We start from the raw sequence: 25,515 nt of genomic DNA, 5'->3' as shown, positions 1-25,515 counted from the left end.
AATACTGAAACGGCAACATATTACGTGAACATGTCATAATACTTAAAGTCAAATAGTTCAAAAATTAACAAGTTGTGAACCAATACATGAAATTCTTCATAATAGTTTAGTCATAAGCGTTCAAATAATATGTAATACATAAACAATAGCGAATTATATTTCTAATCGTGCCTACCACTTTCTCCAATTAACTCTATTCCAATGCTGACCTTGTGCAGCCGCTCAACTTTATCTAGAACATTCGTAATTGAATTAAAGATATCCGTCTCGTGAATTTTAATATCCTTCAAAATATTCCATCGAGGTTCATTCAAGTGCATGATAGCGACGTTCAATAATTGTCCGCCAGTACTACCTTGCGACAAAACATAGTTTTTTTGTAAGGGACACTCTTTCTTCAAGCTTTCCTTCTTTAAAAAGAACTCCTCATTGCCAAGACTTTCAATTTTCTGCGCAGATGACGATTTTCCGGCCAATTGTTCATCGACTTTGCTTATAATGGCATTCACGGACAAAGTGTTACACAATTCCGGAACAACAACCGTTATCGTTCTTTTCGCTATGTTAAAGCGGCCTTTATCTAAATGATAGTCATCAGTCGAGGGATGATGCTTTCGGAATGCCTGTGAAAACGATGTTTGTACTTTTTCGTCAAAGGCATAAACAAATATGTTTCTTGTATTCTTCAACTTCCCGTTTGCCTTGGAAAAGGTGTGCGCATACGCATTAACACAATGTCCGACCGTTAGACCTCCATGCCCTGAAAATCCATAGTAGAATATAAATTGCCTTAAAGACCAAAATGAAACAGACACTTTCACGCAGACATTTATATCACAATATAAATGCGTAGTTAAATGAAGAAGATAATTATCTAAGTAAGCTATATAACACAAAGGTAAGCTTAAAATATCTCAATCTTCAAATAGTTCTCCGTTTTGACCTTTATATAGTATGCTGTTTTTTCTTTTTGTTTTTGAAACGCGCTAGAAACGTTCTATTCCATCAAAACAGTGATTTAGTGATACAACAAGACTAATTCTGATGCAAAGCATAAAAGACGCCGCGAAGGTTTTTGAAACATGACTTAAAGGAAGTTGCAGATGCAGTTCACCAGAATACAAAGTATGAGGGACCTGGATACAAGCATTGTTGAGTTATTGAACGAATTCGGACCTTTATTTCAAGGTCATCATGACTTTCACCCTTGACCAACTGACGTCAAAATAGTTAGGATGCTGGCCATGTTTAACGGACCTTTTCCAAATTCGAGGACTCTTTGCCGTTTTCAATTAGAAATAGGAAACTGCGTAATGTAAGCTTACGGTCACAACGGCCTTGACATTTGACCCACTAAGCAATAGGTTCATCTGACCAACCTGGCAACGAAGTTTGAGGCCCTTGGGCCATAGTGTTTTTCATAAATTGATTGAAAACCGATTTTCAGATGAAGGTAATCGTAAGGTAACCACGACATTGACCTTTAACCAACTGACCTCGAAATCAAAAGGCTTTATCTGCTGCTTCTAACCCGCCTACAACGCTTAAGAACCTTGAGCCTAAGCGTTTTTCCGATATTGATCGGAAACCGGATGAACGGAGTGACGATCAGATAACTATATGCCACCCTTTGGGGCATAAAAACCCCAGGTACTGAAAGACTAACAATTACGAACTTAAGGTTTTATGTTTTTAGTTATGAGTGTGAAACAAGCTTTGTGTGAAAAAGGAAAATTCTATTCTCTTCCAGTTTATAAGGCGCATGATAGTAAAAACTGCGCTGGAATTGATAAACATCTTTAGTATTTTCTTAAGTCGATTTCCCAAAATGTTCATGGTTAAATTAAGAAAAAAGAGGGCTATGATGGCACTTAATCACTCACCTGAGTAAAAGTGTTTAACCTTTGTAATGAATATAGCTTGATATTTGTTATCATAGCTTTACAGATGATCCAAATTTCAAAACTGTTGCTTCAAAAATATAAAAGTAGGTCAAAAGGTCACCTGGCACTGTCAATGTTCATATATGTTTACAAGCTGTACACATTCTCGAAATTTCTTAACAGAGACTTTAAAAATATTAGAAAGGTTAAAAAGACACAATAAATGTAACCCAAACCCAGCCTTGATATTTGTTTTCAAAACTGTACACATGATCAACATGTTATTGCTTCACCTTGAGAGAGAGAGAGAGAGAGAAAGAGAGAGAGAGAGAGAGGGAGAGTAGGTCAAAACGTCACAATCAAGGTCGTCCGTAATTTTATTTTGACAGGCAATAGACACATGAAAGATGGACAGCGCACCATCGAATGAAATATATAACTGCTATATAGTTTAAGGATTTGATAAACCTACATAATGAACAGCCTAAAGTAATATGTCTCAATTTCCATTCAACACAATTGGATATCTAACAATCCATAAGATTTAAAGTCTTGTTCATATATAAGGTGTATTCACTAACCACATAAAAGATAACATTGTAAATTACAATGTACTACATGTAGCTGACTTGTTTTGTTTTAAACCTTTTCCTGTTACTTTTTAATAATGAGAATACGTATTTTTCATATTCAGCTTTTAGTCAGTATATAAGACAGGAAGCAAATCATTGAGTGTGCATTTTCTTGTAGCAAGTCCAAAAGCATTACAGGCATTCGACCAGCACTTAAGGGGAGTTTTGTAATTATGGCTCAATTCAACCAATCTAATATATTTCTTTGTCAACATTATAAGAAACAAAACAATAAATAATAAATATTAAGTGAAGAAATTATTTAACTACACAATATGATGCGTGTGATTGCTATACGTTGGCATAAACTATATCACTTTTTATATTAAGTAAATATTTAAATAATTTAGAAATCAATATCATTTTTTTGTTTTCTTATTTCTGATACATAGCGCGGACATTACCTGTGCCCAACACTGGAAACGACATTGACTTAAATCCGTATGCATCAGCCGTTTCTAAACTCACAAAAAGTGCTAGTTCCAGCATTTGCTGCATGTGAATATCGAAATTGTCTTTGAAAGGCGGAAAATATATGTGCATGACTTTCTTTGCTTGAAGTTCTCCTGAATCTGTGACTCGACATTCTCCACACATTAGCTTTCCAAACTGTTTTACGTTTTTTCCCAACTCTGTCACATATGCTTCACCGCCTACTTTTTTCATAGCACCTGCTACCCCACCAGTATTCGTCAATGTCGGACCGTTTAAGCATACAATGCAATCAGTGTTGCTTTCAACAATACTGCCTCTTTTAACGGTAATCATGAACTCCCCAAAAGGAATTATCTCTGCATCATCTTGTTCTTGCAAGTCTGTCGCTGGAATTGACGGAAGCTCTGGAAATTCATTTTCAAGATAATTCCAAAACTTCATAATCGCATCATGTGTTCCAAACACCTGATCATGTTTGATGTTTACTTTTATCACTTTTGTAACTTGATCTTTCCAATCAGATAAAGCCTTCCATTCATTAAGGTAATTCAGAACCCCTGCATTTATCCGAGCTGACACTTCCAATTCCTGAATAATGGAAATACCACAAATGTTTTTGTTGTTTTTAATATTAGTAGATGTTTTAAACAAAGTTCTTTTAACATACATAGGTTTTTAAACTTCGACGAGTAACATTAAAAGACGTAGACATTAAAATTGGACTGCAATTATTGTTGGTGTTCAATAGAAATGAGAGAAAAGGTTCCGACAATTAAACTGTCTTACTTGAGCGTAGGCTTTTTCAGCGGACTTCAATTGTGCTGATCCCGACGATTTCTGGGTGTCTCTGATTAAATAGGATAAGGTTTAAACTACAAAGCAACAAAAGCTGATACCTAACACAATCTAACACAAATGAATATTATAAAAATGGTCTGAAACAATATGTTTGGTCATTTAAAAATCATATTTGGGAAATATGCAAATATATACCTGCTATAAGTTTAATATTCTATTTACCTATATCCTATATAAACAGAGTACCTTTTTACAAAATGTTTTCAAGTATATCAGACACTAATGAAACCAACAGAAGACCGTAGCTGGATTTCTGCTACAAAATTTCATTTATTCCAATAGTTTTCATTGTATGATTAAAGTCAAGATCAAAATTATTAATCCCCGCAAACCGCTTAGATAAAGAATATGTACGGTTGTGGCTATAATTAAAAGTGCAATACCGCTGTAACTTTATGACTGACTCGTTTAACGTTAATAAACGTTCGAATTGATTTGAAATGTGTTATTGAGCTTAAGGTAAACAAATTAAACCAATTATCTAAGGTGAAAAACAAATATTGCGTTTTATATGTACAAATTATTAAATAAGAACGGTGTATGTTGTATTTTGTGTTTTTGTCTTGTGTGATCTTGTATTTTTGTTATTTTGCGCCAATTTACAGAATCAATCGGACCACATTCATCAGTCAATTTAGAGTTAAATTCATTTTAGACTACCTAAAGATTTGTCAAAAGACAACGGATGACCCAAATGCCGCGTTTGTCACAAAAGCAAAGGCCATTGTTTGGCCATCGCCCAACAATGTGCATCAAAATTATAAAATTCTACAACTCACTTAGATTTCAAGACTCCAAATATATAGTTTGGGTGTTTTGAGCGACACTTGTGGTGTGTGTATGCCAATTTTTTGCTAAATCATGGGTCATAATGGCTTTACTAAGTGCAGCAGGAATCGAAACCCCAGGTACATAACTTTATAGCCCCATTGACATTCCCCAAAGGTTTCATGACTCTTGGCAGAATAGTTTTGGAGTTTCGAGCGACACAAGTCGAGACATTCTATTTTTGCTATTTCAATTGCCATAACTCTGGTATTACTAGGTGCAGCGGGAAACGAAGTCCCAGGTGCACAGCATCATCACCCAATTTACATTCCCTTATGGTTTTATGCCTCTGTGTGATATAGTTTTGGAGTTTTTAGCGACACATCTTCGCCACACCGTTACCGCTGGTGAAGTTAACTAGAACTCCGCGAGTCGGATGTGTCGCCTGACGAATTATTTACTGTCGACATAATAGCTGTTAGATTGGCATTTTATTCATTTACAGACAATGATGTTGCCATTTAACTTTCAAGTGTAGGTGGCATCTGATAGTTTACGAGATATGCCACGGACAAAACCTAAGCAAGAAAATTAATAAAGGGCAATAACTCTAAAAATATGGCAGCAAGAGTTACGGTTCTTGTGCACTGCACTTGCCCTCAATGAGATCTCCCTAGCTATGAAGTTTCAAGTTGATACCTCTTATATTCTTCAAGATATGCCCGGACAAAACTTAACAAAGGGCAATTACTCTAAACATATAGATGCAAGAGTTACGGTTTTTGTGCACTGCACTTTCCCTCAATCAGATATACCTACGGAATAAGTTTCAGGTTGATACCTCCTATAGTTTACGAGATATGCCACGGACAAAACCTAAGCAAGAAAATTAACAAAGGGCAATAACTCTAAAAATATGGCAGCAAGAGTAACGGTTCTTTTGCACTGCACTTGCCCTCAATGAGATCTATCTAGCTATGACGTTTCAAGTTGATACCTCCTATAGTTTTCAAGATATGCCCCGGACAAAACATTAAGCATGAAAATTAACAAAGGGCAATAACTTTAAAACTAAGAAAGCAAGAGTTACTGTTCTTGTGCACTGCACTTGCCCCCCATGAGATCTATCTACATATGAAGTTTCAAGTTGATAACTGTTATATTCTACAAGATATGCCCCGGACAAAACTTTAAGCATGAAAAATAACAAAGGGCAATAACTCTAAAAATATGGAAGCAAGAGTAACAGTTCTTGTGCACTGCACTTGCCCTCAGTTAGATCTATTTACATATGAAATTTCAAGTTGATACCACTAATAGTTTAGGAGATATACCCCGGACATATACCCCGGACAAGCGAAAATGGGACGCGGACGCCGCCGCCGCCGCCGCCGACAAAAGTAACCCCTATATGTCGTCTTTTCAGGCGACACAAAAAACGTTCTGCAAAGTTCAGATGACGGTGAATGTTTATTTTTATGAACAAAGGTAGGGGGCCGGTTTTGGCTCATTTTATTACACCTGTCACCCGTCACCTGTACTTTGCAGAATATTTTTCTCGCTTCTGGGAAATAATTGAACCGTCCCTTACTGTCGTTATTGCAAATAGCAATTAAATCGTTATCTCATTACCTTGTTAATAAAGCCGAATTACTTAGGAGTAATTATTTGATTGTATACGCATATTTAGAATCAGTATAATACTCCATTTCGTGTGCACATATGAAGACAAATCGCTGATGGAAACCCTGAAGAACAATGTCAACAAGTCCTGTTTAACAGGAAAATTCCCAAAATACTCTTAATGTGTCCTTGCTACATCTTTATTTTAAATGTATTACTCTTTCCAAAAGACAATACAAAAACGTCAGATTCTCCCTACACTATCCAAAGTGAAGCCAATACTGCTAACTAAGGGCAAATAATTCGGCAGATGTGAAATCACCTAATGCTTTAATCCCTAATTTGGCGAGTTTAGTAGCCAATCAAAACGGCAGAAACTCGGCAGAAATAAAGATTTTCTTATCTTATACCCAAGATACATGGGTTGGGTTGCAATTTTAACAGCATAAGTTAGTTTAAACTTATTTCTTTTACAACGATTGAGAAACAAGTTATGACATGAGGCGTTATGTTATGCGAGAATGGGATCTTGTGTTGTGGTTGAAACAGGAGAACCCGGAGGAAAGCCACTTATCCGGCTTGGTAACCAAATTTTTATACGCCCAGGCCGGGAAACAAGCCCGGATCGCCGAGACGAGAAGCGACTGCGCTAACCACTGCACTTATCAGACCATAACATAGCATTAGCATCACACCATCGCCTATACTGAAACTTGCTACAAAGGAACTGAACAACATTTAGTTTAAGTCACCTACATTCGCCTGAATAAGAACTATCATAAATAATTAGGTCATTAATACTATATGTATAACCATGCCCGTTGAAGTTTCATGATGATGTTCGTAAAGTCATAACAGAATAAGTAGCTGTTAAATGATCAGCATTAAACCAAAATACGTATAAAGTGTAATATTTTTATAACATATATCGCTTTTGTTTTATAACTGTATGAAGAGTTTATCACTACAGGAGAGATTTTGCAAGTGCTTGCAAGTTACGTTAAAATATACGGAAAAGTGTTTGATTTGCTATACTTTATTTGCTTCAAAACAATGAATATCGTTTTTTTAGTTTGTATTTTCTATATTAAACTGATCATCATTATAATTATCATTCAAATAGTTATCTCTGCGATATTGTTTTTTTAACCAGTTGGGTACCCATACCTTGTTTTATTCTTGCAGAATTCTAGAGTTAAGCGAAAACAAAATATTTCGTTTCTCATAAAACTGTCAGGAAAAACTAGATTCCGAAAAAAAACGTGAGCATGATTTGGTGTTATCTATCTTTCACCCCGACCCCGATGGATTGTACTGCTGTTTAAACTATAGTAGCTGTGTAAGGTATATGTTCTTAAACAATTGACGATTGGGGTTTAATCAAAAGTTAGAGATGGTCAGGTTTATTGCTCTTATTCAGAAAATAAACATTTGGTCTGTCAGACAGAATATCAATCCTCCTTGTGTAATTATTATTTAATACTTTAAAAGGGATTTATCGGTTATCTAATTGTACGCTATGATTGAAGAGCATCGTAAAACTGCCCAGTCATCTTTAACAAAATTAAACGTCATGTTATCAAATGAGTTTTTGTTTTCATATTTGCGAATAACGTTTAAAACAAACAGTTACTTTACCTATCATTAGAGTCCTGATCCATTAAGAACGATTCCGCACCATCTACGTCTTTCTCTGACGATCCAATCAGTCTGACGCATACTTCTCTTTTGCTTCCTGGGATCTTTTCCCACACCTTACGACCTCTACCTGCAAATATATTAACGGTGCAAATCAACCTGCGAATCCTGAATTATATACAGAAGATGATTGTTTAAGAACGTACGGCCAAAGCCGGATCACAATTGTGTGCTAATTGTGTTAATCTTAAAATGAACATATATGACGCATAGAACCTTTTTATAGCCCTAAGAAACATATGTTTCGGAATTGAATATTCGCCGTAGATAAGTTTATTTTGAAATAGACATGGCTCACATCCACGAATGCACAGGTTCTGCGCCACAACAGTGATTTAAAAGAAGACAAATTAAGTACATTTTGATGCAATGTAAATATAAGATATTCGCAGAACAATATAATTGCGCGATCATCTGATCAAGATATATCAATACTTAGAGGCAGAGTTGTTAAACAACAGCCTTAATTAAATTCTATTTAAATTCTAAATACCCAAGGCATTGATGAACCACGGTGTCATATTTGGTAAACAAGCGTACAACACAAAACTATAAAACAATTTTAGAAGGTTGTATCGATTAGTAAACGCACAAACGTTGATATTACTTTATATTACTTAAACTAGAGGGCCATGCTGGCCCTAGATCGCTCACCTGTTAAACGGTCAAAACTGTTGGGCAGGAAAACATTTGACACAAGGGTCAGGATTTGAAGAAAACTTCATAAGCATACCTGTAAACTCATTCCAAGACTTGTCAGTAGCCTGGCAGTGTATTATTAGTAGTTTTTGACATCTGTCAGTAGACTTTAGATTATTTAAAGTGATAAATGAATAATGCAATACATGTATCAAAACAAACTCTATAACATATTTCCAGAATATTTGGGCTAACAATGTAACCTCTAGAGATTTAACAAGGTTTTTCCATATTTGGGCTCTGTGACCTAGTTTTTGGCCCCAGATGACCCATATTCAAACTTGACCTAAAAAATTTCAAAACAACCTTTCTGACAAATTTCAAGTTTATTTGGACTGAAAATGTTACTTCTAGATTGTTACCAAGATTTTTCCATATTCGAATTTGAACTAGAAATCATCGAAACAACCTCTCTGAGGTATTTCCAGGATATTTGTGCTGAAAATGTTACCTCTAGAGTGTTTACGAGGTTTTTCCATATTTGACCTCTATGACCTAGTTTTTGACTCTAGATGACCCATATTCGAACTTCAGCTTAAAATCAACGAAACAACCTTTCTGACAAATTTCCAGGATATTTGGGCCGAAACTGTTACCTCTAGAGTGTTTTCCATATTTGGGCTCTGTGACCTAGTTTTTGACCCATGATTACCCATATTCAAACCTGAGCTAGAAATAAACAAAACTAGAACTGTAAGCCAAAGGCTAACGAATACCCCCCAACCCTTCCCTGTCTAGGTTGTTTGCCCTGGCCTTAGTTATGGTATCATTAGAAAGCACAAGGCAATACATTTATTTAGTTTATTTAGAATACCTATACTACAGTTCATATCATGGTCATTGACATCTGAAAGTTTGAAAAAGATTTATAGAAAAAATGAGAAAAAATGACCAAGGATTAGGCTAGACAAAGCTGTATAATTTTTGCCTATTTTAACTTATTCAGGGGCCATAATTGGAGACATGATCATGTGATTCCAACCACAATCACAGGGGCAAATGTTCTCACCATGGCTAAAAGTTTGAAAAAGATTCATTCAAAAATGACGAAGGAGTAGGACGAACAAAACTAATTTTACCCAATTTAACTCATTAAGGGGCCACAACTCCACTCAGGATCATGTGACTCCCACCAAATTCATGGAGGCAAAGATTTACATCATGGCCATTAATATTTGAAAGTTTGAAAAAGATTTGCTCAATAGCTTCAAAGAAGAATCCTGGACAAAGCTAATTTTGCCCAATTTAACTCATTAAGGGGCCACAACTCCACTCAGGATCATGCGACTCTGACCAAATCCACGGAGGCACAGGTTTACATCATGGTCATTAATATTTGAAAGTTTGAAAAAGATTTGTTCAATAACGACAAAGATGAATCCCGGACAAAATAAAAACGGACGGACAGACGGACAGACGGACAGACAGACAGACAGACGGACAGACGGACAACCCGATTCCAGTATACCCCCCCCCCCAAACTTTGTTTTGGGGGGGTATAACAAACTTTCTGACAAATTTCTAGGATATATGGACTGAAAAAGTAGCCTCTCGTGTGTTAACAAGATGTTCTATTTTTGGGTCATGTGACCTAGTTTTTCAGCCAACATGACATATATTCGAACTCGTCCGAGAAATTACTGGGACATACATTCTGACTAAGTTTCGTGGCAATTGAGGTAAAAATGTGACCACCAGAGTGTTGACAAATAAAGTGTTGACGGACGACAGAAGACAGACGACGGACATTCATCGGTCCTAATAGCTCACCCTCAGCCTACGGCTAATGTGAGGTAAAATAGCAGTATATAGTAACAGGCAATGAAGGAAGGCATGAGATAATTACAGACTTAAGCACCTCATCCTCGTATAAATAACAAAGTACTTACTCACACTGCTGCTGAAGTTTGAAATAGAATAAAACACTCCGTGAGTAAATTCATGTTCAACAGCATCTACTGCAGCAGTTTCGTTCAAAGTAAACACTATGTTTCGGAGGTATTGAACTGGACATCCGTGTTGAACTGTGTTGCAAATCTCATTTATTTGTTTTGCTGGGGGAAAACCGTCGTCTGAAATAATTTGTAATTACCTTATTCGGAGCAATAATTATATGCTAAAATGTTTCATGCAAAAACATCAATATGTAACTCGTGTAATAACGTTTGTGAGACGTCACACATGAATAGCGCTATTAAAAACTTCGTTTTAGTATTCATTAAACTAGTATGCACGATTTAAATGAGTGGTGTTTCAACAAGAAGTTTAATAACATTGCGTACTAAGATATACTTGTTCGATAAGTTCCGTTTGAATGATCGGTCATGTAGACTTCTCTTTATAATTGAATAATTTATTTTACAATAATAAATTTTGGTTAAAACTAAGCCTTAAATGTGGTTAAGCTCATTTAATATATACAAAACCTGGAAGGATATTGACAACCATTTCGGTGCATCTTTCCGAAGTGCATTTCTTCCAAACATCGATGAAACAATCTTTCAAAGATTGCTCTCCGCTGTATCGTAAATGAACTTCTATATTCCAGTTTGTAGATGCGTCAGGACCATAGTGTTTTATTTCTTAAATAAATAGTATATACACAGTTTGTTCCCTTAATAAGGTTTACGCATTTCCCTCTTATTTTTTTATAACATATGGGCCCCATATTATAACATTACCCATCGCCCTATAGTATTATATCACATTTCGCCCTTTTTAATTACATTACCTATCGCCCTATATTAACACATTACATATCGCCCTACATTATTACATTATCTATCGCCCTTTATTTTTACATTGTACATCGCCCTAAATTTGAACACTACCTATAACCCTATATTATTGCATTATCTTTCGCCCTTTTTGATAACATAAATTATCGCCCTATTGTATAACCTTACCTATAACCCTATAGTTTGCGTTTCCTTTCGCCCTATAAAATATCAATACCTATCGCCCTTTATTATTACATTACCTATTGCCCTAATGCCTATAACATTACGTTACCTTTCGCGCTATGTTATTGCATTACCTATCGCCCTTTATAATGTTATAATACCTTTCGGCCTTTATTTTACATATCAAACCTTGTGCAAACACCAGGGTCGAACAAATAGTCAAAGAACATGGAGTGTATGTTTTCTTTTAAATTTTACTCATACATTGCACTTTTTATATTCATGTTCATATAATTATCTAAAAAAACGCATTAATTTGAAAAATAGTCTTAATGGTTTTAAGACAAACAGATATACAAACGCATGTGATTGGCTAATCAGGCTGTTTTAAAAAAGGTTTACCTTTGTGTTTGTGTCTGATGGGAATAACAATAATAGCATTTGGAGGGATGCTGTCCATCTCCTTTTTCACAACAATGTGACAGAAGACAGTTTCACCCCTCAGTTGAATGCATCTTTCCAATCTTGTCAGTCCTGTTTAAAGAGGAAAGGGTATAGTTTCTAATACAAGAAATATTTGTCAAACAATATGCTCCCAAAGCGCCACGTTGTCAGGAATATTTATACAATTAAATAATCATGCATGGACCGAAACGTCAGCTAATTTGACATAATGATATCAAAAACAATAAGGGTCATATATTGCCCAACCTCCACGTAAACTTTGAGGACCGTCGTAGCTGGCATTGTCAAGTTATCACTCGGACAAGACTTTCACGTTCAAGGTGGTTTGGCTTTGACCTAACGACACCAAATTCAAGAGGTCATCTACTGGTCACGACATTACTGAACGTCATTTTTGAGGATCATCGGTACAGACATTGTAAAGTTATCACTCTGATGCCTTTACTTTTGGACTAAAATGACCCCGAAATCAACAGGGACAATCTACTGGAAACATTCAATATCAATATCAAGTTTGACTACCATATGATGTCTAGTAAGCACACGGACAAACTTTTTGCATTTAAGGTCACTGTGACCTTGACCCTTTACATCATGATCTTAAAATCAATAGAGGCCATCGACTAGTCACACCTAGCGTCTATGTAAAGATTGTGGTACATGGGTTAAGGCATTGTCAAGTTATCACTCGGACAAGCTTGTCGCAATTAAGACCATTTTGAGCTTGACCTGATGACCTAAAAATCAAAAGAGTTCATCAGCTGCTCACGACTAACCTGCATGTCCAATTTGAGGGCCATGGGTATAAGCATTGTCAATGTATGACTCTAAATAGCATTTCGCACGTAAGGTCAATGTGATCTGACGACTTCAAACTCTACAGGGTCGTCTATAGGTCAGGCCCAGTCTCCATGCAGGTATAGGCAGTGTCGACACATCACTCCGACGAGCTTTTCGCGTTCAATGTCACCTTGACCTTGACATTTGACCCGATTACCTAAATATCGATAGGGCTCAACTACTGATCACGCCCCAAAATCAAAGTCAATTTTGAAAACCATAAGTTGGAGCATTGTTTATTTATCACTAGGACAAGGTGTTTTGGCATTTAAGGTCACAGTGTCCTTGACATGTGAGTGGATGACATCAAAATCAATAGGGTCATCATCTGGTCACGCCAAAACTCTAAGTAAAGTTTTAAGGTCATATGTTGAGGCATTGTAGAGAAATCACTAGGAAAGTGTTTTTCTTGCATTCAAGGTCGGAGTGACCTTGACCTTTGAGCCGATGATCTCAAAGTTAATTGGGGCTATCTATTGGTTACGATCAACCTCTAAATCAAGTTTTAGTGCCATGGATACAGGCATTGTCAATATATTACTCTGACAAGCTTTCATTTCCGACTTACCGACATACCGACCAACCTACCGACCGACCAACCGACATGTGCAATCGACTCATCGTCGAAGAAGGACATAAGTTTAACTTTGAGGATAATTAAATAAATCGAACGTGAAAGTAATATTTCTATTTAGACAAAGTAAACTTTCATTATGTCATTTCTAAAGATATTGACCTTTTATGCTTATTCCGAACTGTTCTTGGCCATTTTTCTGATGCCGTATCGTTTCTTCCTGTTTGAAAGCCTGCGAAGAAATAAAAAAAACCCCTAATCTTTACAACATTTCATTATAAAGACTATAACTAAGCGATAAAATATTGAAATTGTTTTAAACATCATTTAATGAATTTGAAACTACGTATCACCTTTACAGTTTTAAATGTTGAAATGCTTTAGTCACAGAAATGCATAGTTTACTACAAACAATTTGTTCAAGGGGCTATTAACTTATACGCTTGGTTTTAATGTTTTAAAGACTTCTTGTTAAAGAGATAATGTTAACAAGAGCGGTCGAAGGACAACGCGCGCGACTACAAGCCGCATTGTCTGTGACATGCTGACACTTTAACTAGACGCAGACGCCGAGCCGGGTAAAGTTTGTCTTAATATTTAATTATTCTCTGCGAATCGTCGATCTATATCAAGCTAGTGTTAGTGGTATGGACATCAGTGAGTTTTAACAGAAAATGTTTATGATTTTGCCATTAAATGTTGTCCTCATTCTTTCACATAGTTCTCGTATACCTGATCTGTTGATGACAAGAACACAGTGTGCACTGTTGGATTGATCGCTTGATGCTGGTAATCTTCAACTGCATCAAACATCGCTTTTACTGTTTCATGAGTTGGATATCCGAGTTTGCCAGTTCCAAATGCAGGAAAGGCTACGGAGTGGCAACTTCGCACGTCGGATTCAATGAGACATTTTCGAACCATGTCCCTCACATTCTGAAACGCATTGCAAACACTATTCCTCATACTAATTTTGGTTGATATTATTGACGCGTTGTATTCATGTTTTGAATAAGTTACCTTACCACACAGATCTTTCAAAAATACAAAAAACTACAATGACAAGTCCAGCAGCCAAATATTTGGGCCGCCTTTTAATGAACCAGTTTCATTATCTTACAGGTAATAACCGACAAATACTTAATCAAGATATATTACATATAAAAATATCGTTATTTCTTAATAGCATTGACGCCTCAGAAAAATCAGCGAAAGAGTTGCCTGAAGGTTTATACAATATATGTTTAAAAAGAATTACTAAGGGTACCTGTGTAAAGGATTCCTTTTTAAATTTCGGTAAGACGCAGTGAATTATTAACTTTGTCCTTTGTGATCCTGGCCGCATTGACAAGTTCCCCGCAGTTGTTACCAAACAGGTTCCACTTTTGCAGGGAAGCTCTTGATTCTTGTCCGTTAACTCTTTTTGAATGGAAGAGCCTGCTTCTTTCAAAATTTGACTTGAAAGGAAACCCGTGTCTAACTTTAGGTCAGTGCCAACTGTATTGACCAAAACTTCAGCCTGTAAAATAAATTAAAAGTTAATTATTTAAAAACATGTATGGCAATAAAACTCCAAAAAACATTGACGAACAATCAGTATAAATAGGGCCTTCTTATTGACGCACTTAGCGTGCGATCGCTTTTTTAAGTTGATATTTCGATGAACATATAACAAATACAGAAATGAAGAATTATTTATAAGCAAGGACAAAGTTTACATGATACAGCAAGTACAACTTTCAAATGGGGTTGTAAAATTAACTTAATAATTCTTGACCTTAAGATTTGATGTCGTAGTCTCCTTGATAAGATGAACCCAATATATATATTTATCTGTACCCTCAGACTGCCCAAAACATAAAAAACAAAACAATATGGTGTTCGTACATATTTGTAGGACAATGTCAATCGTGAATCTAACCAATTACTGTAGCTCCATATTATGTTGGGCAGATTTAATGATGAATATAAACTTTTACTTTCGTAGAGAATATTTTGTCGTTCTATATGATTTGGTACAACTGTCCGAATGCTTGCGGAATGAAGTTAGTATGAATGACAGCTAAAGGTGCTGTTGTCTTACGGTAGTTAAAGCATACATCATTAAAAAAGTGTGTAATCATCTATCGAATCGCTTTAACAACTACTCTTTAAGTAATGTAAATATATTCAGACACAACATTTGAATAAAAATAAGGCATTTACGCTTAATATTTTACATCTTATTTTTATGTATTAATAATATAAAACCAAACATGCAAAATTCAATATCAAAATGTGTGTTTTTTTGTTGGTTACAATTATCATGCGAAAAAGGATTAAATTAGCGTAATTCAGAAGAGCACAACTTCATTACGAGATATGTTATCTCATAAATTGTACTATGCAAGCGTACCAAGGAAATAATAAATATACAAATATCTAAAAAAAACACAACATAACACCTCTTTTGTGCTGTTCTCTTTTTTTGTACAACACGCACTTGATTTTATTTTCTATATTGAATAATTCTCAAAGCCGCGATAATATACCAACGACACCCTTTTACTGATTTAAATAAGCTTTAACGTCTGGGCATTTTACTTCCGCAAAAAGTAACACGTTACTTACTTTAAAGTGGGCCAAGCTAGGGGGTCAAATATGTGCGAACACCAACTCATTTTAGCGTTCTACCGAAAATGGTGCAAGCTTTCTCCGCCTGCGCTGCGCTCGCTTCATTTTCCGTAGATTGCAAAAATGAACTATGACATATGAAAAAAAGAGAAACGATCGATTGCACATATCTCTAGAATGTCATGGAATAATCGGCACTAAACAAAATAGCACACATAGCTTTATAGTTTATTACAATTGTCATAGCATATATATCATCATTCAACCAATTGCTGGTCACATAGTTATTAGATCTAAAATGTTGTGTTTCATAATTCATTTTTTTAATTACAAATATCGTTATTTTTAAAGTAGTTTTGTTGGGTCCTGCAATAATTGATACAAACATTGGTACATTTGGTATATTAAAAAACATTGCCATATGTATTGTTTTCTTAAATCCCTTTGTTATAAACGTTCTAACAAGAAAGGAAATCCAATAATAACAATTTCCATAGTAAAATGCACAGAGTCAGGTTTGTGTCATCTATCGGATACACTTTCTTATTCATGTTAGACTCATGCCGTCTAAATTGTACAAGTTCACAATGAGAACACCGTACAAATAAGTTTGTTTAAATGATGTATTTAAAAATGCTTAACTTCGTTAAGAGCAGCCCGATGTGCTAAGAAAATACGTCACTAGTCGACTGCAATTTACAGATATTAACAGTGAACTCAAATTTAGTGTAGCGGCCACTTAAAGTGAGAAATTAAATTTCCATAATAATGCAATTTGAAAATACTTCGAAGGCTTATAGTATGGATTTTATAAAAACAGCAACACTTGTACCATGCCTAATCATGTAAAAGGTAAAACCAAGACGAATCCAATAATACAATAGAAAGCAAAACGTCATTTTATAAATAAAAGGAGATTGCAGTATACCTCCAAGACTAAATTTATGTTTTCGATGTGCTCACCATTCAAATTTGTTAGTAAATAAGTATTGAATAATTTTTTAGCTTTCTAGTTCATATCTTTAACATTATATTATCTCTATCAATGATATTTCCATTTCCGGAAATGTAAAGTCCAGAATTTTTTTTTTAAAGTATGTTTAAAAATAAGCAACAACGTATAGTTTCCAGTATCAACTAAAGTGTAAAAAATATGTCTTTTATGATAAGGCGAATGTGTCATATGAAACTAAATAAACATGTATAATTTAAAATGTTAAATAGGAATGCAGCAATTCCGGGTCAATATGCGCTACAAACTGAGTTTACCAGTCCGGATAATTTACATTATTTCTGACTTGTTCGACAAAATGTAGTTATTACATAAATTGTGTACTTTTCATAACAAGAGTTGTCACAGAGACAGCGCGCTCGACTATTCCGTCGTTTTTTTAGTGTAAGGATTGAATACGTTTATCAAAACATGCATGTATCACTGTATTAAGTCTCAATTCAATAAATCAAGAACCGGGTAGTTAGTGAGATACTAACCTATCTGTGCCAACATGCAACACCTTGACCAGAATTTCTAAGTCGTATAATAATGAGGCAAACTTTATATTATATGCAAGATATCTAACTTGATTAAAAAGGTTGAATTGCTGAGAGCCCTTGTATAAAGTTTCAATGCAATACATGTTGTTTTTGCTGAGATATTAACATAAATGTGGTTACATGCAACACCTTTAGCAGAATTTCTCTTTCGAATAAAAAAGGGCCATTTTTTTAATTTAATACAAATTATAGTTATCGTACTTTAGGTAGATTGGATGGTTGAGTATTATTGAATAAAGTATCCCATGCAATACATCAGGTAGTTGCTGAGATATAAGTCTATGTGTGCTTACATGCAAAATCTTAACTAGAATTTCTAAGTCAAATAATAAAGGCCCATAATTTGCAAAATATTTAAATTAGTGTTATCTTACTTGATTAATGAAGTAGGTTGTTAGGAATACATATCTAAAGTTTTAATGCAATACATGATTCATTTGCTGAGATAATGACATAAAGGAGCTCATATGCAAAACCTCAACCAAGATGTGACGCCAACGCCGACGCCGAAGCCGACGCTCGGATGAGTCAAATAGCTCTCTTTATTTTTCGAATAGTCGAGTTAAAAATACATGTATTTCCTGAAATTGCAATGACTTTTTTTATTGGTACGTATATTTGTAGCGACATCATTATCTAGTGTCGGTCGCCTTACCTGAACATCTAAAATGGATCCGCTATCCACAGCAACAGCAATTGCATGTATCTCTATAATACAAAAGAATACAAAGCTAGCTTGAAGACAATCTAAAACATTGCCTAGCGGCTAAAAATCCAACTTGACAGCAAAAGTAACATTGTATTTTGGAATAGAGATCCTTCCGAAATTCAATAAATGAAACTATTAGTCAAGCGTTGGTAGGGGCAACACGTTCAACTTTCCTAGTCAAGTGGTATTCTAAGATTTATATGCCTTAGTAAATGATACTCAATTCACATGATGTTTTAATAAGAGTGCCGCGTAGTGAACGCCAAATGTTTACCAAACTTTATTCGATTTACACGAACAATATTTGAGTTATAGCTTTGGTTAAAACTTTGGCACGACGACGCCAACAACAACAACACTTAAAGCTATGACAATACCTTGTTCTTAATAAAACACACACGCAGACTAAAATACGTTATAGTGTCATAGTTGAAATGATTTGAGACATAAAAGTGATTCCTACATGCCTTAATTGTATAAGTCTATTAACTTTTTAAAAGAGTATCTATTTCCGCATTATATTAAGCTTATACTCGTTTATCAAATTATTCCAAAGGACCTCAAATACTGTGTCTACATAAGGTAGCTAAGCCAATTAGGTAACCAATACATTCTGTAAGTAAGAAGTCCGCAAATTGACCGAATATTGTTGTAAAAACTAGGACACTTTTCTCAATAGTTCATACAAAAAGTAAGCCGAATGTGCATACTGTGGATATAATTCTCAAAAGTAGTGTTTGCATATTGTTAGTGTTGTATTAAATGCACAATTATACTTAAACGTCGGCAAAAAACGTTTAAAGTGTCTTACATATCACGATAGCAAAGGTACGTGCCATCATACATGTAATATAAATAAGTATTTGCTATAACATACCTTTGAAGGGGAAGAAGATTTCTTTACCATCTTTCATGCAATCAATAGAGCAGCAACAATTGAACTTTTCTTCAATCGATTGTAACTTGTTCTCTAAAGCTCGAAGTTGTTTTGAGGTAAGAGAAAGCCTGTTGTCCCTTTTAACAAACATGCTTTTCAACATATTCTTGGATTTTGCAATATGTCTGTGTGACCCTTTTATCACCAGTGCATGTTGCTCAGGTACCAGCTGTATATCAACATAATTTTCTTTTTGCATCTTTTGAAATTCATGTTCGCCTTTGTCTCTTATATATGACATAAACGGTTGTGATACAATGATCGTTTCCTCGTGTTGATATTCATTATTTATGTCCATCAACGCATCTTTAGTACAAACGTATGTTACAATTTCTTTATTTTCAAAAACCTGCAACAAGTTTTTCAATTCGTATTGCCTTAATGTTTCCTCCATTTTTTTGAAAGTTTCCATCGGGCAATCGGTTCTAACAATACTATTCTCTACAACAGCCTTTGCTTTCTGCAGATCGCTGATACTAGTGGCGTAAATTATGCATTTCGGTTTACCATCAACATCGAGCTCTATGTCGAAGTAGCAGACAATTCGTTTAGCCTTTGCTGATAAATGTCCCAAAACAATTTCATTTGCATAACCGGACTTCTTAAATAACAGTTGGTTGCATTCGGGATATTCGAATTCTGCCGTTGTTGATACAATCGAGTCTTTAAATTTAGCTACGTATTGCTCTAAGGCATCAAAACTTTCTGATGGACACTCTATCATCATCTCGCCTCCATAATCCTTTTTGTCACATAAAACAAAATCTTCCATGTTCTCTTTAATATATTTATCAAAGTCTAGATTTTTCAAATTATAGTAATCGACCCCACAAATCTTAAGGATCCTCTGAAATACATGTAAAGGCATGGACGATAAACAACAAAAACAATAGCTGTCACAGAGACAGCTCGATCGACTATTCCGCCGCTTTTCAGTGTAAGGATTGACTTAAAAGTGGTTACATGCAAAACCTTAATCAGAATTTCTATGTCGAATAAAAAGGGGCCATTATTTGAATTTAATGCAAATTAGAGTTATCTTACTTGGTTATTTAAGTAGATAGGATGGTTGAGTACCATTTTATAAAGTCTCAATGCAATACATCCAGTAGTTGCTGAGATATTAACCTATGTGTGCTTAAAGGCAAAACCTTAAACAGAATTAATAATAATAATTAATAAGTCAAATAATAAAGGCCTATAATTTGCATTATATTCAAAAAAGTGTTACCTTACTTAATTAATTTAGTAGCTTATATAGTTGGAAATACATATGTAAAGTTTCAATGCAATACATGATATATTTGCTGAGATATTGACTTAAATGCTGTTACATGCAAAACCTTAACCAGAATTTCTTAGTCGAATTATAAAGGGCAATTATTTTTCATTAAATGCAACCTAGAGTTATCTAACTTGATTAATTTAGTAGGTTGGATGGTTGAGTACCATTGTATAAAGTCTCATTGCAATACCTCAAGTAGTTGCTGAGATATTAACCGATGTGTGCTTACCTACAAAACCTTAACCAGAATTTCTAAGTAAAAACATAAAGGCCTTTTATTTGCATTAAATGCAAACTAGAGTTATCTTACTTGGTATATAAAGTAGGTTGGATGGTTGAGTACTATTGTATTAAGTCTCAATGCAATACCTCAAGTAGTTGCTGAGATATTAACCTATGTGTGCTTGCACGCAAAACTTTATCAGAATTTCTAAGTCAAATAATAAAGGCCTTTTATTGGCATTAAATGCAAACTAGAGTTATCTAACTTGGTTAATTAAGTAGGTTGGATTGTTGAGTACCTTTGTAATAAGTGTCAATGCAATACCTCAAGTAGTTGCTGATATATTAACATATGTGTGCTTGCACGCAAAACCTTAACCAAGGGGTGACGCCGACGCCGACGCTTGGGTGAGTAGTATAGCTCTCCTTATTCTTATAATAGTCGAGCTAAAAAACTCACTAGAATCTCCTTAATATTGCATTTTCATTTATGTTGCACTATCGACTTTCCACATGTCTAACATATAAAGAGAAAGTTTGACGTTTGTATTGTAATAATTACACTCTTATCGCGGTTCCTTAGAAAGTCTAATGAACGAATACTATGTTCCTCTGATCTTACGAAAGCGATATTTGTGATTGGTCAAATGACTTTTCATTGCGGTAAATTGAATGTGATGTGTTTTACACTACCATTTTCAAATTATTATATGTTCAATTGATTTTTCAGCGTTGCAATTAGTTAAATTATGTGAATTTAAACATTGAATATTTTAGAATTGCGGCGCATCTATGTTTGAAAGCATTTGATCAGTTTTTGCTAAAGCAATTTATCGCGGAACGTTTTTTTTCTAACAATAACATATCCTACAGACTACAGTGAGTATTGTTACACAAATACCTAAGCTTTATGACTCCTTGTTTCAAACAAGATAAAAAATGTAAATGGTGCTTATGTATTGACGTCGTATATCATCGCAATTCCAAAACTTCGACAAAGCGGTCCAATAAGAAACATTTTATAACAAGTAATAAAATATATAAGACAAGAAACGCCGCAATGCAACGAAACCAGATTTTTAATGATTGACTGAAGAACTTTAGCCTGTGTCTGTTTTTCTATTTTTAGTAACAGTGACATAGACACTAGGGACCCCAAACACAATCCCATGAAATGGCTCCATAAACTCTTCCTTTAAAACAAGTTTGGTCTAGATATGTGAACCCTAACTAAACATTATTCCCTTTCCACAGTTTTTTCTATTTTTAGTAACAGTGACCTTGACCCTAGGGACCCCAAACGCAAGCCAATGAAAGTTCTCCATAAACTCTTCCTCTATACCAAGTTGGGTCGAGATATGTCAACCCTAACTAAAGTTATTCAGTTTAAACCGTTTTTCTATTTTCAGTAACATTGACCTTGACCTTAACCTTATGGACCCTAAACGCAATCCCATGGTAGGTCTCCATAAATTCTTCCTTAATACCAAGTTGGGTCAAAATATGTCAACCTTAACCAAAGTTATTCATTTTCATAGGTGAGTTTGACGCCACCCGATCGCCCAGCCGCCCGCCCGAACAACGACGTTCGTCATTCTAATAACCAGATTTTACTATGTAAACCTTGTTAAAAAGCAGCAGTACAACAAAAACTACATCGAGCGTATTAAGGTTATAACCAAACATACATAGCCCAGAAGAAATAATTATCCATTTTGGTTTTTATATTCTTGCACATTTTTTGGGCTTTAAAGACGTAGCATAGGATATAGAATTTGGTAAAATACATTTTGTTAAGCCTCATCAGGCTATTGAAAGATACCTTTCCTTAGGAGCTGTTACATCTTAAAATTTAAAATTGTTTAATTAAGTCATTTTCTGGGTGAAAACGAAACATCATGTCTGTGTGAATTAAATTTATATAACGTGTATGTTATATAACGTTTTATCAATTGTATTGTTTTAAATTTATGCGCAAAGCACCTGGGAAGGTGTCAACATTTTAACGAACCTTTTTTTTCGTCGGTAGAGGTGGGGGTCGACCTGTATCTGCAAGCCTTTCTGGATATCTAGTATTTTCTGTATCGGCATTGTGTTCCTGCTGTTTTCAAGTTGGAGTTCAAATATCATACATACAAATGAGTTTATAAAATTACTTTGGGCAGATAGCAGGTTGGAAACGATTGAAATTGTAGTTGAAAGCATTCAATTTACTCTTCCTATCAATGGAACAAGCACTTCGATACTAAGATGACATTGAACATGTAATGTTAAGATTATACAAAATGCAATATTTTTAAAATATATGAAAAAGGTTTTAAAGCAGATATACTCACCTTTAATCTAACATTTCTTTCATCGTCTTGGACAGTCACGGTGAGTTCTATAAGCACGCAACATAAGGTTTACAAATGATCGATGAAATATTGATTATATTGATTGTTAATAACATCAAAACCAAATGCAACTAGAGATTGTTTTTTGAAAAAGCGCTTGTCTCCCCTAGTATGTGGTCGTATCTGAGAAAAAATAAATGATGGACATGAAATTTTAAATTTTGGACAGGAGACAAACCAACAGTGAAGATTGGTTTATTCGCCCGTATTAAATAGTGAATATCTACTGCGACCTTGACCTTTGACATAGTGATCTCAAAATCAATATGGGTCATCTACTAGTCATCAACTAGCATACCAAGTATGAAGTTCCTGGGTGCAAGCATTCTTTATTTATTGAGCGCAAACCGTTTCTTCACCTCATGGTCACGGTGACCTTGACCTTTGACCTACCGATCTCAAAATCAATAGAGTTTATTTACTAGTCGTGACCAACTAGCATACCAAGTATAAAATTCCTGGGTGCAAGCATTATTTAGTTATTGAGCAGAAACCGTTTCTTCACCTCAAGGTCACGGTGACCTTGACTTACTGATATCAAAATCAGGAGTCATCTACTAGTTATGACCAACTAGCATACCAAGTATAAAGTTCCTTGGTAAGAGTGTTCTTTAGTTATTGAGTAGAAACCAGTTTTAAGCTTAGGGTCACCGCCAACATATCGTTTTTTTTACCTGAAAACCTTGATCTTTGATTTCAAAATCAATAGGGGTCATCTACTAGTCATGAACAACTAGAATACCAAGTATGAAGTTCCTGGACCCAAAGGATCTTTAGTTATTGAGCAGAAACCGTTTCTTCACCTCAAGGTCACGGCGTCCTTGACCTTTGATCTAGTGATCTCAAAATCAATAGGGGTCATCTCCTAGTCATGACCAACTAGAATACCAAGTATGAAGTTCCTGGGTGCAAGCGTTCTTTAGTTATTGAGCGGAAACGAAGTGAGACGTACGGACTGACTGACTGACTGACTGACTGACTGACTGACTGACTGACGGACAGGGTAAAAAAAATATGTCTCCCCATGAATTGGGGAGATATAAATATCTACATGATCTTTATAAGACATGATCACAATGTGCTTTCATCAGAAACACAAAACGTAATTTAACTGAGTAAAGCACACATCGGACATCTTATTCACTTGTATATAAATAAAAAGCTATGGAAACGTTTTAACTACCTGCCATTTTGCTCATAATTTCATCCACCTAAAATAGAAATCAATGTGTTATATTACACATAGTTCGACGGCTTTAAAAATAACTACAAAAAGATGACAGTTTTAATCATTTTTTTTACAGAACATGCTTTCATTCATTCATAGCTTAGGCACCAGTTTTAGGTTGTATGCCACAGGCTTACAGACTAAAGTAGCGCAAATCAAAACCAAGTATCGTCAGATCTACATTTTGTCATGACATGTTAAAAAATCATGGGTTACAAAATGGGATGTTTGGTGTTATACGGTTTCAAATAGTGCGTTTAAAAGACCACTAGATTTAAAAATGTTCATAATATTGTAACGGAAATGGGAATTTGAAAGCAAGCCGAATGATCTTAAATAAATATTGGTGAGGAACTGAGTGGAAAAGATAATTATAGTTAATAACGCAAACAAGAGCTATCGTAGGACAGCGCGATCGACATTGCGCCGCTTTGTCTTAGACATGATTAAAATATTGATGCAATATGTGCCGGTAAAAAGCAATCAATAAAGTTAGTTTAAAAAGAAAACAAGAAACGCCGTATCGACGAAACCAGGTTTTCAACGATTAAAAGAAGAACCAGGGGCCCCAAAAACAACCCAATGGAAGTCCTCATTAAACTCTTCCTTCATACCAAGTTTGTCAACTGTAACTAAAGGTGTTCAGAACCAACCGTTTTTCTACTTTTAGTTACAGTTGCATTGACCCTAGGGGCCCCCAACGCAATCCCATGGAAGATCTCCATAAACTATTTTTATGTAGCAAGTTTGGCCGCAATATGTCAAACCTGACTAAAGTTATTCAGTACCAACCGTTTTTCTATTTTTAGTAACAGTGACCTTGATCCTAGGGTCCCGAACGAAAACCCATGAAAGGTATCAATAAACTCATCCTATATATATAAATTTTGGTCACAATATTTTAACCCTATATACAGTTATTCAGTAGAAACCATTTTTCTATTTTAGCGACCATGACCATGACTCTCGGGATCCCAAAGACAATCCCATGATTGTCTCTATGTACTTTTCCTAAATACCAATTTTGGTCGCAATATGTCTACCCTAATTAGAGTTATTCAATACCAACCATTTTTCTATTTTCACGATCAGTAACCTTGACCTTGACCATAGGGACCCAAAACGCAATCTCGTGAGAGGTCTCTATGACCTCTTCCTATAAACCAGGATTGGTCACTAAACGCATCTACAAT

The 25,515-nt window shown here is 35.1% G+C and overlaps 1 protein-coding gene across 3 annotated transcripts in view; it reads right to left on the bottom strand.

Moving 5' to 3' along the window:
* LOC128211435 (uncharacterized) overlaps window positions 1-25,515 on the bottom strand; it is a 37,664-nt gene that overhangs the window by 3,928 nt on the left and 8,221 nt on the right. Inside the window, exons 2-16 of one of the 3 annotated variants that reach the window (XM_052916221.1) lie at window positions 24,278-24,305; window positions 23,035-23,081; window positions 22,710-22,799; window positions 19,132-20,038; window positions 18,201-18,253; window positions 14,646-14,897; window positions 14,111-14,314; window positions 13,541-13,610; window positions 11,902-12,033; window positions 11,023-11,178; window positions 10,486-10,668; window positions 7,838-7,967; window positions 3,737-3,797; window positions 2,920-3,538; window positions 176-760 (exon numbers count right to left, since the gene is read on the bottom strand). In XM_052916221.1, the coding sequence (XP_052772181.1) occupies window positions 176-760; window positions 2,920-3,538; window positions 3,737-3,797; window positions 7,838-7,967; window positions 10,486-10,668; window positions 11,023-11,178; window positions 11,902-12,033; window positions 13,541-13,610; window positions 14,111-14,314; window positions 14,646-14,897; window positions 18,201-18,253; window positions 19,132-20,038; window positions 22,710-22,799; window positions 23,035-23,081; window positions 24,278-24,293 (3,505 nt within the window). In that variant the 5' untranslated portion in view covers window positions 24,294-24,305. The remainder of the gene's footprint in view (window positions 1-175; window positions 761-2,919; window positions 3,539-3,736; window positions 3,798-7,837; window positions 7,968-10,485; window positions 10,669-11,022; window positions 11,179-11,901; window positions 12,034-13,540; window positions 13,611-14,110; window positions 14,315-14,645; window positions 14,898-18,200; window positions 18,254-19,131; window positions 20,039-22,709; window positions 22,800-23,034; window positions 23,082-24,277; window positions 24,306-25,515) is intronic. The other 2 variants (XM_052916222.1, XM_052916223.1) reach the window with 2 other exon arrangements.

This window comes from Mya arenaria, chromosome 12, assembly GCF_026914265.1.
Source record: "Mya arenaria isolate MELC-2E11 chromosome 12, ASM2691426v1".
Taxonomy (NCBI): domain Eukaryota; kingdom Metazoa; phylum Mollusca; class Bivalvia; order Myida; family Myidae; genus Mya; species Mya arenaria.
The sequence above is the reverse complement of the archived record's forward strand: the minus strand, read 5'-3'. Positions and strand labels throughout refer to the sequence as shown.